General features: G+C 54.2%; 1 protein-coding gene across 1 annotated transcript in view; it reads left to right on the top strand.

Annotated features, from left to right (window-relative positions):
* LOC140690213 (cytoplasmic dynein 2 intermediate chain 1-like) overlaps positions 1-13,455 on the top strand; it is a 51,199-nt gene extending 37,744 nt beyond the window's left edge. The window contains 8 exon segments of the mRNA XM_072951692.1: positions 2,354-2,467; positions 2,558-2,619; positions 3,020-3,071; positions 5,235-5,295; positions 7,570-7,669; positions 7,844-7,975; positions 9,521-9,744; positions 12,918-13,455. Coding sequence (XP_072807793.1) covers positions 2,354-2,467; positions 2,558-2,619; positions 3,020-3,071; positions 5,235-5,295; positions 7,570-7,669; positions 7,844-7,975; positions 9,521-9,744; positions 12,918-13,092 — 920 coding nt within the window. The 3' untranslated portion in view covers positions 13,093-13,455.
* The last annotated feature ends 359 nt before the right edge of the window (positions 13,456-13,814 follow it).

Below are 13,814 nucleotides of genomic sequence, written 5' to 3'. Positions count from 1 at the left end.
CGAGCAGGAAAAATGGACCCCTTCCAGGGGATGCTCAGGCAGCGGCCGGCGACAGTGGGGTGTCCTTTCTTGTTGAACCTGGGGTTGCAGGTCCTCAGTGAGATGACTTTCAGTTTTAAATCCATCTGGGGCATATCAGAGCCTGCGCTCCCATGGCTGAGACAACCCACAGAGGGCTGAAGGAGGAGAAGTGGTTGCCTCTTGCGTCAAAGGGAACTGGAAGCACTCGACCTGCCAGGACCTCTAGTTAGACTCGCGTGACTGACTACTGCATGTTGAGCAGCTGTGGCCACAACCACAACCAACCACAACCACATTTACAACCACAACCGTTATTATAACCACAGACAACCACGATTACAACCACAACAACAAACCACAGCCACGACTACAACCACAGCTAACCACGATTAAAGTCACAACCACAGCCAACAACAACAAACCACCTATAACTGCAACCACAGCCATAATTATAACCAGAGTCCACCACAGCCACAACCACACAAGCACGACCCCCACTGGGGAGGCACTCGTGTCCTGGGGTTTTCTCTGTGCTTTGTGGACTGGCTTGCTCAGTGCCCGTACCGGCCCACCTGCCAGTGCTGGGGGCTGGGGAGCTCGTGCACGGTGCACTGACCCCACGCTGACCGTGGAGGGGCTGCCCTTGGCCCGACTGCGTTCAGCCCATGCTCCCTCTGCTCCTGCCCAGGAACCCCGGTTTTCTCCAGACAGCGAGTAAGGGGCCCTGTGAGCCCGGCCTCCTTCCCTGGCCTGAGGCCCTGGGGTTCCTGCACCGGGCGTTTCCGAGCTCCCTCCCCTCTGTTGGCGGAACCTCTGGTGCACCTGCTTGGTCTTTCCACCCAGCAGTCCAGGGGTTTCCAGGTAGTCCTGTGGTTGGCAGGCAGGACCAGGGCCTGTGGCACAGGCAGGCTGCGTCCTCACTGGCTGAGCTGTGGGGCATCTCACGGTTCTGCTGTGGTTTCCTCGAGGACGCGGGTGAGCATCCTCCCTCGCCCTCTGTCTGGGCGGGTGTCTGCCAGCTCTTCCCCGGGGGTGTAAGTTGAGTCGTTGCTGCTTACTGCTGCATGTGAGGGGTCTTTGTACGTTCTGGGTGCAGTCCCGTGTCAGATGTGTCTGGGCCGGCCTCTCTCCCAGCCGAGTAGCCTTCCAGCTCCCCCTCCTGTTCTGTGATACTGCCACGCAGGTGGATGTCTTGCATCTGTTTGCACCGCGAGTGTGTCTGTGCTTCCCACGTGAAGACGCAGGTTTTCGTCTCCCAACAACCCATTTTTGCCCTTCTGGAAGCGACCTTGCCGCTGTTGGGAGGTGTGAGTGTATGGGTACGTGAGGGCTTGGTGCGCTAGAGGACGTCTTTTGATGGTGCTGGCTAACCTCTGACTCACCTCCGTGTTCAAAACACTGCAAGTCTTAAGCTTTTGACCTCACTTGAAGTCTTACTCCAGGAGGGCGCTTCCTTGTGCTCTGCTGCCGTCTGAACTTTGTCACTAGAACCTCCAGTTCCCGTGGCCTCCCCTCCAGAGGGACACCGGCTCACCACGCCTCCTCCACTTCAGGGCACTGAGCCTGGAACCCTGTCCGTCCGCATTCATTCCTCAGACTGCTTTGCCTTTTCCCTCGGCTTTTCCTGAGTTCAGCTCCAGCTCTCATTTTCTTTCTCCTCGTTTTCTACCCATCTTTGTTCTGGGTTTCTGATTTGTTTCCTTGCTTTAAACACATTTGCAAGTGCTTTTTGAAGAGACGTGATGTAGCTTGGAGTGTTGCGTTCTGGTCTGTTTTGTGCTTGTTTTGGGGGAGAATGTGCAGGGGCTGAAACACTGTGATTTGCATTTTCTGCCTTGTTCCTTCGGAGTCTGCTTGAGCTTGTCTGGTTTCTTCTGCTCCTGACATCATGCACGTGGATGTTTGTGGTCAGAGGAGCTGTGTTGTGTTAGGGTGTAGAGGGTCACTTCTTGAATGGGGGCGGGGGTCTGCAGCTCTGAGTCCCCCTTGGCCTGTGCCCCATGCTGCTCTGTCTGAGCCTCCTCTTCCTCCAGAAGCCCTGCTGCCCTGCGCACCTTCCAGCCCCGTCGTCCCCGCAGGTGGAGGGTGGCCCCAGGGTCCCGACCAGGGGTCTGAACCTCGCCCTCCACACCCACAGCCCTGCGTGCAAAGCTCACCCCTCTTCTCACTGGCACAGTGAACTCTGGTCTCAGCTTCACGGTGATGCTGATAGCAGTGGCACGTGGACGTTTGTGTGTGGTCCGTGTGGTCTCTCGTTGAGGAGATGCACCTGTGCCCGTCCCCGCACAACTCAGTGCTAACTGTGCTCCCTGACTTACCCTTCCATCCCCAGACGGCGTCCTGACGTTGGTGAACCACCGCAGTCCCCTCCGAGAGATAGAACCGGTCTCGGCGTCTGTCTGCAAAAGACAGAGCCGCGTGCGCTCACCTTTCTCTGCTCCGAAAGGTACGCCCTTCACCTCATGAGCTCTGTAGCTCAGGTCGTGAGGAGTGGTCTCCTGGTCTCGAGCCTCCCTCCCCACTTCTGTCTTCACAGAGACGTCGGGTCTGTCGTTCCACATCACGTCCTTGGACGAGAGCGGGGTTCTCAACGTGTGGGTGAGGAGGCCGCACGCCCGGGCCTGGTCTGTGCTGAGGTTGGTTGGGTGTGGGGGGCTCCATTCGGCTCGGGGACACAAGGACCAGACGGGCCATCGGGAATTCCTGCGGGAATGAGCGATGCCAGTGCAAGCGGTGGGGACAGTCGGGGCCACAGGACGAGGGTGGGAGACTCACTGCAGAGGACGCGCTGGACGTCGGCCCCTCATGGAGCGTGGAGAAACGGGTTGAAAGAAGGCGGTTTACAGCATGCAAGTATTAGTTCGGAAGTTATGACACATCTCTCTTCTGGAGCAGTGATCCTTTTAGTGGCTAATGGAGCATGCTGTCCTCGTCAGAGCTCTGCGCTGCTGAAGTGTTCCGTGAGTGTGAAGTGTTTCCGTCTTCCCATCTGTTTCAGGTGGTGGTTGAATTACCAAGGGTAGATCTCGCTGGTTCAATAAGTGACTTGGGTAATTATTAAACAAAAACACTAATTTTATTCAGTGTTTGCTAAAATGAATAAAACGAATGAAAAGATTCCAATACCTGCTTTGAAAAAAAGAGTAATTAGCTACCTGGAAAGTAAAGATGAAGGTTGTATGCTTCATGCCCTTTGACCCTTGAACAGGCCCCGAGACCAGCTCGCGTGGTGCTCTTGTTACAGGAAGGGCTGCGTGTCCTGTCTGTGCTGCAGGGCCCTCTGTGTCCTGGGTCACCAGTTGGTGTGCAAGTCCCAGGTCCACCCCTCAGGGTGACTCCCACAGTCTTTAAGGCTGGGGCAGTGGAGGCAGGGGCCAAGGCCCGAGGTCAGCGGTTCCTGACGCCCCGTGGCCAGTCTGCCGTGTCAGGCAGGGCCCGGGCGTCCGTCCCACAGCCCCTCACCTGGTTTGAGCTGGGGGTGCCCCGGCAGACCCAGGCAATGGGTGTAACAAGAGTGACCCCAGCTTTGCCCCGATGCTCGAAATCAGAAAGGGGCGCCCCCTGTCTGCGGAGCAGCTGCCGGGCTTCATGTGGGCCGCGGCGGCCTGGCTGAGAGGTGGACTCACTCCCAGAAGCCAGGCTGGATGGAGGCCTGTCTGAGGCGAGGCCCCGCCTTTCTCGGCATTTTCTCCACCCAGCATCTGCTCATCTGCTTGGGGCAGTGTTCACTGTGTCTGTCGGGAATGTTGGGCGGGAGGGCCCAGGCGCCTCCTGGACGTGGGCTGGTGGGGCCCGACGCTGCCCTCGCTGGCTTGCACCCTGGCCCCGAGACCCCAGCCCCAGCCTCAGAGACCTCAGGGGTCACGTACCCGAGGCCTCTGTGCGGTGACCAAGGCACTTGGGGGAATTTTAGGCGGTGTTGGGAGGTCAGTTCATAGTCTGCCTGTGGAGACAAAATTACTTTGCGTGAAAGTACTTTGTGATATAAATGAGAGAGTCTGACAAAGGGCGGTATCAGGCAGTGTGTATTTTATCAAAAGTTGCTGTAAGAAGACTTCTTTATCTGTAGAACCACTTGTGTAAATTCCAGCCATGATCTAGCTCTGCTTTTAGGAAAAGAGGGGGTGACATTCACACCAAGAAAGCTCTGGGCGTTACATGCCTGCGGGAGAGGCTGGGGTGGTTCCGAGCCCTGTCGTGTGCATATCAGGTTAGTGGCCTCTTGGAGAGCTCAGGTCACGCTTAGAACCAGTCCTTCATTCACGGATTCTCTGAACAAGCTGGGTCCTGGCTGCAGTGCCAGGGGAATGGGGTGAGGGGGCGACAGTGCTGCCTGGGGAGTGGTTTCCTGGGGAGACTGGCCGTCGTGATGTCACTGCTGGAGCAGGGCTGAGGGCCCAGATCGGGGAAGACTTCCCAGGGAGGAAGGTTTGAGCCAAGACTCTCAGCCCCAGAGTCGGTCCGGGGAGCAGGTGCTGGGAAAGTGGGATCTGCAGTCGGTGACGTCGCACGCCCTGAAATCAGAGTTATAACTGTGACAGGTGGCAAGTCTATAAACACAGTCCCATGCCTTATAATTATAGCCACCCTTTCTCACACACAGGTTGAGTTTTTTGTGTACTTTTAGTTCATCCACTGCCAAGGTTCTCGGCTGTGCCTTGCTAGGACGTGGGCCTCCATATAAGTAAGTCTCTAGTTCCCCCTCTGCAGTAATTACAGAAGAGGAGGACGAAGCTGGAAATGGACAAAGGAGGGAGAGCCAGTGGGGCCGTGAGCCCGTGGGGAGTGCAGGGAGGGGTCGCGGAGTGGAGCCAGGCAGCCTCTGAGGAGCGAGACCACCAGAGCGTGAGGACGTTTGCGGAAGAGGGTTTCTGTGGGAACTGGAGGTTCCAGTTATGTATTGATTTTTTTTTTGCTTAGTGTACTCCCTTTGTTTTATTTTATCAAATCTAAAAATAGGAAGGCTTTTTGATCTTGATCCCACCAGCCATTTTCCCGTGAAGCCTTGAACTGCAGACTCTCGATTCTTCCCCCGAGGGAACTGCAGGACCCACCCCTGCTCTAGGGAGGGAGCGCTCTTTACCCACCTGTGTTTTTATGTTACTGCCGGACACAGGTATTGAAGCAGTGGAAAGTGATTCCAGGCACTTGTGATTGGATTTTGGCTTAACTCATGTTAGAGGCACACTTATTTCTGGTTTCTCCATTTTCAGGGCTGATACCTGGAGGGAGGATCAAACTGCTGCACAGCACGGCCGTTCACCTGGGCGGCAGGTAGGTTTCCCACAGAAGGAGCTCACACTCGTTCGTGAGCAAGCCAGGCGTGCGTCGAGGAAACCGGCTTCACACGCCGTGTGTTTGCTGGTTTATTATTAACGACTCAGAGTAATAGGTAAAAGTACCAGGTCTAGAGCTAACATTTTTTTCTTTGATTTAAATATTTTCTATCTTATAAATTGGTGCTATTTCACTATTTTTCATCCAGTTTTAATACAACCCTGAAGCTAAATAGACAAGTTTGAGGATTCGGAAACAGTGATATGAAAGTTTTATTCAGAAATTAGATTTATTTTTACTCAGATAACTTGATATGACATAAAATCTTAAGTGTACAAGTAGTATTTGCGGTATTTATATATCATGTTAACTGATTTCCCAGAGATGCCCTTTGTTGTCGGTAACCGCAGTCGGGCTCTCAGCCTACGACCCACCCTGAGAAGTTTTCATATTAGCCCGAGTCCTCTCTTCAGACGAACCCCTCTGGGCTGTCAGTGATCGGACACGTGCCGAGGCTGGTTTCAGTGTAACTGTGGCAGGAGTCAGTTATGTTTAAAGCTCACCGGCTACACGGCAGACCCCAGCACAGGTGGCCCAGGCCCTTTTCTGACTTCTGCCAAACCAATCTCATCTCATCTCGGTTCTGGCCTTTATGCATGTGGTACCTTGCGTTACATGTACCCTCCAACTATAGGCTTCTTCTGTGCTTAACTATACGCTCTTGAAAGGGAAGTGTCTCCTGTAGCCAATATTGGGTTTCCCCCCAAACACCGGGTGGTACCTCCCCAGGTCTGTGCACAACCAGCACCATCCAAACTTGTGTGGCCCCTTCGCTCAGGCCCTCAAGTGCAGACGGTGACCAGTGGTCGCTGCAGCCCTCGGAGAGGGCGTCTGGTGAGGGGTAGGCAGTGGACATGGCAGCTCGGGGGCTGAGCTAGGCCTGACACCCCCCTCAGCTGCAGACCATGGGCGTCCCTGGAGGTGTATGACCTTGGGTGATGCGCCCCAGGCCCCTGGGGCAGCAAGCCCTCCCCCGAGGGGCTTGGTGGCAGTGTCCTCGTCCCTGTGGTTGGCTCTGGGGGAGGCATGCGGAGCTTGGGAGCTCAGGGAGGGCTGTGGTGACTTTTCAGAGAGATGACGGCTGAGATGGGGCCCGGCAGACCCCGATGCATCAGCAGCCTGTAGCAGATCTGCTTTGAGAAATGGGGATGAGTCGGGGCCAGGCCCAAAGAGTGTGCTGTGCTGAGGGCTGAGACTAGCCTCAGGGGGCAGGGACGAGACGGGCTCCACGGGGACTCCTATGGGTTCTCAGCAGTTTAGGGGGATCAGCTTGGCAACAGTGTGAGGCGGGAATGGAGGACGGCACATGGGGCTCTGGGCAGCCTTAAGGGACTGACGCAGGGTCAGTCGAGATCAGAGACGAAGCTGGAGCTGGAGCCGCGGCGGCAGGCACTCAAGGGTGGGCTCCCTTGGTGGTGGAGGCGAGGAAACCTGGAGCCGGCGGTTCCAGGGACAGAGGACCGAAATCTGGAGGGAGGAGGTGACAGGTCCAGAGCAGATTGTGGCTGGAGTCCGGGATGTGGGTGTGAGCAGAGGGTGGACGGAGATGGGGGCAGACCCCCGCCGTGTGCCTGGGATGGCCTCGCAGAAGGAGCAGCCCTGGGCCTTGCCTGTTACAGATAGGTACGCAGCATGAGGTGAAAACCCAACAACAGACCGAATATCGTCTTTCAGAAAAGAGAGAGGAAGACGCCAGAGCACGGTGGAACTTTGAGTTGGCCTGCAGTCTTCCATGCTGGGGTGCGGCCACGCTGGCACCTCCTCCCAGAGCTGGAGCCCGCGGATGGGGAGCGGTGGGCTTGCTGGGCCGTGCGCTAGAGCTGACCCCACGGACTCCAGGACGCGCCGCCCCTGCAGCGGGAGAAGCCCAGAAACCAAGTTTTGGGTGGCCTGGGGTCCGCGCAGTGGCACAGGGGCTGCTGCCTGCGGGCGGCCCCGCACGGGGAGGCCACAGACACTCAGGCGCCGGGACAGCGCCGGTCGTGGGGTCTGAAGGCGTTCCTAGGTGGAACCGTTGTCTCTGAGGTTTGAAAGTTGGAGCGAGAATGCAGACAGACACTGGAAGAAAGGACTGGTGACCCGCGGAGAGCACAGGAGCGAAGAGCAAGGGGGCTGGAGATGCTGGTCGCGGGTGGGCGCCCCGTGTGGCACAGGTGCCACCTCCGCCCTGCGGCTTCCAGGCTACCTGACACTGTCCTTCTCTTTTTCCAGCCTTTTCCATAAAGGCGATGAATTCTGGGTGTCCACACAAACACTGAACGTTAAATTTCTGCCTTCAGACCCTGATCGCTTTGTCGTGGGCACGGACATGGTGAGTGGTGTTCGGACTTCGCTCTGTGACTAGAGCTGCTCGGTGACCGTCTCCCTGCAGATGAGCTTCCGCTCGCCCTTGTGGTGCCGCTGTTTACACTGTCTCAAGAATGGCGGTTTTGTCCAGCCCGGGCCAGACCCCTCCTTCCTCACCGGGGCCTCTTCTCACCACCAGGGCCTCGTCTGCCACGGCACCAGACAGGAGCGGAGGGTGTTTCCCAGGCTGTTCAGACCCCAGCAACAGGGCGTGAGACCCGTAAGGGTGAACGTGGTTGACTTTTCACCTTTCGGGGAACCAGTTTTCCTGGTAAGAGTGTCGGTTTGTTTTTTTTTCTAACATTTTTTATTGATTTATAATCATTTTACAATGTTGTGTCAAATTCCAGTGTTCAGCACAATTTTTCAGTCATTCATGGACATATACACACTCATTGTCACTTTTTTTCTCTGTGATTTATCATAACATTTTGTGTATATTTCCCTGTGCTATACAGTGTAATCTTGTTTGAGTATCGGTTTTTAAAGCACCAGTTCTGCTGCGTCTACAGTGTCGGCACACTTCTGCTCTGATGTCCTGACGCCCCGTCTGTGGTCAGGGCAGCTCACTCCACGGGGCCGTCGCTTGTGACATAATTTCAGGCTTAGAGAGCAGTTTCAAGACCAGCACGAGGATTCCCGCCCCTGCCAGGCATGGGGGAACATCCCTGACCTGTGGCCAGGGTGTCCATCCCTGAGGAGCTGAGCTGGCCCTCCTCTAGCCTCCGTCCTGTTGGCTGTGGGGTGGAGCAAAACATCCTGTCAGTCAGCGTCCATGACGAGCGAGATCATGCCCCTCCCGAGTCCTGCTCAGTCACCGTGTCCCCTCTGCTTGAGACGGCCTTGGGCCCTCACCAAGGGCGTAGATGCCCTCCATCCAGTCTGCTGGCATCTCCTTGTCTGCAGACACCAGTCTCCCCCATGGGCCCCAACTTCCACGTCTCACCCCTGGGCTCTGGTGGGGGACACGGGGACACTACTGGAGCTCCTGGCACCCTGCTGTGAATTCTGTTGCAGGTTGGAGGACTTCCTTTCCTCCTCGGAGCACATTTACTATGTCTGCATGGACACGTGGCTCCCCACTCTCCCCATGGATCACAATTGACTGCTAGTCCTTACTCTGCTGTGCAGGCTGTCCCCAGCGGTGGGTCTGCGTCCTGTGCGTGGTTCTGTTTGCTCTTCCCACAGTGACGTTCACTCCCAGCCCCAATCCGTGCTGGCCCTGGGCCCGCCTCCCCAACAGCCCCATTGTCCACGGATGTGCTTAGTTACTTGGTCCTGGAACAGACAGACCTCCCGACATTGCTCACTCAGGCTTCTGGTTTTTTTGAAAGATTAAGAATGTGAAGGATTAAATATATTGAGTAAAATGGAATTAAGTTTCTCTTTTTAAGCTAAAAACTTCGTCTTTTACTAAACCAGCTAAGTTTTTTTAATGCAAATTTCACTCCAAAAGGAATGTACAGTCCTATTATTGGTGCAAATGTACGTAACTTTTAAAAAGTGGCACAGTGATTTCCACTTTAGTGTCAGTCTTCCCAGTCTCAGCGTCCTAGCTTGAATTGGCGACAGCCCATTTACCTGGTCACTGAACTCACTGGTCTCAGCCATCCTGGGCTGGAGGGCGTTCACAGTGAGTCAGTCTCCAAGGAGAAAGCTCAAGTTGGTAATTTGTGAGGACAACATTTAATGTTATAATTTTATGTTTGGAAACAAAAATTAAACCAGCTCTTTCTGCTACACAAACAAAAGAAAGCTAACGCTCTGAAATCTTTCCTGGCTGTGAGATTGAGTGACGCCAGTCTGCCCTCCCCAGACCGGCTGCTCTGACGGGAGCCTCAGGCTGCACCAGCTGACGGCCGAGCTCCCACGCCTGCAGTGGGACCACAGCACGGGCGGCCGCGCCATAAACGGCCTGCACTGGTCCTTGACGAGACCTGCCATGTTTCTGGTCTGGGACGACGCGTCCTGCATTTACGTCTGGGACCTCCTGGAGAGCGACCTGGGTCCCGTGGCCAAACAGTCCGTCTCCCCAGACAGGTAAGGCTCGAGCCCTCACGGGTGATTTCCTGAAGAAGCGTCACTGATGGTCTTCCTTAAGTTACATATAAGGCTACTACACTTTAAAGTGCGGTTATTTGTATTTAAATTTATATATTATCTTTATATACTTAAGCACTGTGTTAAAAATCACTTTAAAGTGTGTCTGTTTGATATTTAGCCTAAAATAGTGTATGGTTAGAGAATTCACTCTGTAAATAAAGGAGCTTTTTTCTTCTTAGCACTTTATTTATTTACTAGTTTATTTACTAGTTTTATAAATTCACGCACGTTTGAGCGGTAGACAGAGCGTTCCTTCTGCGTTCTGACAAGGATGCTCCGTGGAAGTCAGGAGTCAGGGACTTCCACAGAGTCACAGTCCCCCTGCCCCAGGCGATTGGGGGCCGACTGCCCTGGGGCCCGTCCCACACACGCGAGAGCTGGGTTGTCACCCGTGTGCTCTAATAATTTCTCATCTTTGTTGTTTTATGAGCATCAGGAAGAGTCCTCCTTGAGACCACTTTTTCCATTCACCTGTCTTTTTTTCTTAGCTTTTATGTCTCTTGTCAGTAGATCCTCCTTCTGTGAAGGCTTGTTATAACCTGGAGGATGGGGACCACATCCCTTTTGTGAAAGAAAGAAGATAAAAAGTGATCAAAACCAGAAGATCGTTTGACAGAATGTTAGGGGCATACTGATAAGATATGAAAAAAATTAAGAATTGCGTTTATTTAGTTCAAGTAGTAGGCATACTTACATTATTCTAATTATTAAAAATTACATCATTAAAATCCAAACTGTGATTTGCTGATAAACACATAATGCTCATGCAGTTTGTTCCAAAACGTGTCTCATTTATTTAATAAAACGTGTTTGTCTGTTCGTTTATTTATTTGTATTGAGGTGTAACTGACATAAAGCATGCTGGTTTTAGGTGTGCGACGTCGTGATTTGGTGTTTGTGCAGGTTGTGGAATGATCGCCACGGAAGTCTATCGCCTCACATGGTTTCAGGACTTTTCTTTCTGTGATGAGAACTTGTAGTGTTTAGTTTCTTGGCAACTTTTCAGACACGCGGTTCAGTGTTACTTAGCTACAGCTGTCGCACTGAACGTCCCGCCCTATGGTGGTTCCTTTACCACTGGAAATTTGTGCCTTCCGACCCCTTCACCCCCTCGGCCCACCCCCGCCCCTCCCTCTGGCCACCACCCGTCTGGTGTCTGTATCTGTGAGCTTGGCTGGGTTTTCTTGTTTGTTTTGTATATAAGTGGGATCATACAGTGTTTGTCCTTCTCTGTCCAGCTTATCTCGCTTAGCTTACTGTCCTCAAGATCCTTCGATGTTGTTGCAAATGGATTTCCTTCTTTTTATGGCTGAATAATATTCCACATTTAATATGTGTACATAACGTATTCTTTATCCCTTCAACCACTGATGGACACCTGGGCTGTTCCCATGTCTTGACTATTGTGAACAGTGTTGCTGTGAACGTGGGGGCACAGATACCTCTTTAAGGTCCTGTTCTCGTTTCCTTTGAATACCTACCCAGGAGTGGAGCTGCTGGGTCATATGGTAACCATTTTTAATTCTTGAGGGACCTCCAGACTGTTTCACGCAGTGGCTGCACCAACTTGCATTCCCACCAGTGGTGCACGAGGGCCCCCTTCTCTCCACACCCTCGCCGACATGCGCTGTTGTCTGCTTGATGGTGGCGTCCTGACACGGGTGAGGTGACGTCTGTGTGGTCTGGGTCTGCATCTCCTTGATGACCAGTGGTGCTGAGCGCCTTTTCATGTGGCCGTTGGCCTCTGTGTGTCTTCCCTGGAGAAATGTCTCTTTAGATCTTCTTCCCGCTTTTGAATTGGGTTGCTTGTGCTTTTGCTCTTGAGGGGCGTGAGTTCCTCACGTGTTTAGGGTGCTGGCCCCTCAGCAGGGGTGTGGCTGCCGGACGTGCTCTCCTGCCCGCCGGTCTGTGTCCACTTTGCTGCTCATTCTCCTGCTCTGCAGTTTTTCAGCTTGATGTCACCCCAGCTGGTTGTTCCTGTGGCCTTTGCTCCTGGAGTCAGATCCAGAAAGGCCATTGCCCGGACACTGTCACGAAGATTGCTGCCTGTGTTTTCCTGGGACTTTATGGTTTCAGGTCCTACATTCAAGTCTTTAATCCATTCTGAGTTGATTTCTGTGTGTGGTGTGAGATGATGGTCTGTCCAGTTTTCCCATCACCACTTATTGGAGACCGTCCTTCCCCCACTGTGTATTCTTGGCTCCTGTGCTGTAGGTGAATTGACTACATACGAAAACAAGTATTTATTGGGTCCTTCCTGTGCGCCCCTACGGCTGCAGGCACCAGGGCTGTGACAGTGAACTGGTCAGTGGGCTGCAGTCCCCATGGGCTGACGGGTGACAAAATGAAATAATGTGATGGGCTCACGTCCTGGGGCCTGGGGGGAGGGCTGGGGGGTATTTGGGTTGTGGGCCCCGACGGGGGTTCCCTGCCACTGAGACCCCCGCTGCCCCTCGAGGGGCTGCCTGCTCCTGCAGTCTACCTGCGTGGTCCTCAGGTCTGGCTCCAGTCATGGTGGAGAAGACGGGAGGGGCACATTGCGGCGGGTGTGGTTTAATCTCGGTGATTAAAGCTGTGACTACGTGATGGGTGTTCCTAGGATACCAGGGCCCAACTGAACTTGGAAGTCAGGGATGGGGAGGCCTAGGGGAGATGGCACTGAACCACAGGAGGACGGTGGTGAGGCTGCAGAGGGTGCTGTGTGGGGACGGGGGTATGGGGTGGCCATGGAGGGGACATGGCGGGGAAGCGGGCCTGCTCGGAGAAACGGGGTCGGCGAAGGTGCCCATGGTACAGCGGCCCCACGTGCGGTTCCTTGGCTGGACGGCAGATCTGGAGCTCAGGGTGAGGTCTGGGCGAGGGGTGCAGGTCTGTGGGCTCCCCATCTCAAGGCCGCACATCCCTGGTGCTTAGCAGTGACCATCACAGACGTCAGTCCCACAGTCTCTGGCTGCAGAGACACGTTTCAGTGTGGTTTCTGTAGATTGAGTCCGTCTGCCTCGGGTCTGATTTCCATTCTGATGATGACAGACGCTGCAGCCTTCCTCTTCCTTCCCCGGGACGCGGGTGATAGGGTGAGTCAGGGTCACACGTGTGCTTCTTGGTTCCAGGCTGGTGGCCATGACTGTCGTGGGGGAAGCCGAGAAGACCCGTGGCAGCTTCCTGGCCCTGGTGCTGGCCAGAGCCTCCAGCAGCGTGGACGTCCAGTACCTGAGGAGGGAGTGGGCCACCCCGGCGGGGGACGAGCGCAGGAGGCTGCGTCTGCTCCTGCAGGAGGCCCCGTAGGAGCCAGGAAACCACCAACTGCGGGCGCAGCCCTGGCCGCAGCCGGGAGGGCACCCTCGTGTAGACGGACGGCGTGTGTTCCGCACGTGGTTCGTTCCACAGGAATGCTACTTCAGTGCACCAGGAAGTAAATCACTGTCTTCGAGTGGAAGCAGCAAGCACTTTAGTGAGAGAGCCACGCCCGGCTGCTCTTTTCTGAGGACATTTCCACCTGTTTTCAGAGCAGCTTTAAAATACTGTCACGTTTATTAAGAGATTTTTAAACAATCCAAATGAAAATGTATTTTTAATTAATACTTTTCTTAGTCAAGCATAAAATGACAGTCACAGGTTTAAATTAAAGGAGTGACTCCACTAAAATGACCTCCCGCCTGTGTTTTCTTAACGCTTTCCTGGGCTCGTCCTGCTGGAAATGTCGGGCTGTCCGGTCAGACCGACGTGCTTTGGTGTTAAAGCATTTGCAGCTTTATGTAAAGATGATACTGATAAATACGTCCTCTTAATTCTAGCTGTCATAGGGATTCAAGGGCAGGAGGACCCTGGGTGGTGGCCTTGGCAGAGATGCAGTGTTGCCAAAAATAGTCTTTGAAGGCACGTGTGGAGATGAGAAGGGTCCTGCTGGGCGTCTGCGCTGGAGAAGCTGTGGGTGTGCTCTAGTCCAAGAGACGTTGCTGGCGATGGCCTGCAGGCTGACCACACTGCTTGTGCAGAACGTTACCCTC

This window comes from Vicugna pacos, chromosome 29, assembly GCF_048564905.1.
Source record: "Vicugna pacos chromosome 29, VicPac4, whole genome shotgun sequence".
NCBI classification, from domain to species: Eukaryota; Metazoa; Chordata; class Mammalia; order Artiodactyla; family Camelidae; genus Vicugna; species Vicugna pacos.
Note: the sequence above shows the minus strand (reverse complement) of the source record. Positions and strands in the feature narration are given on the sequence as shown.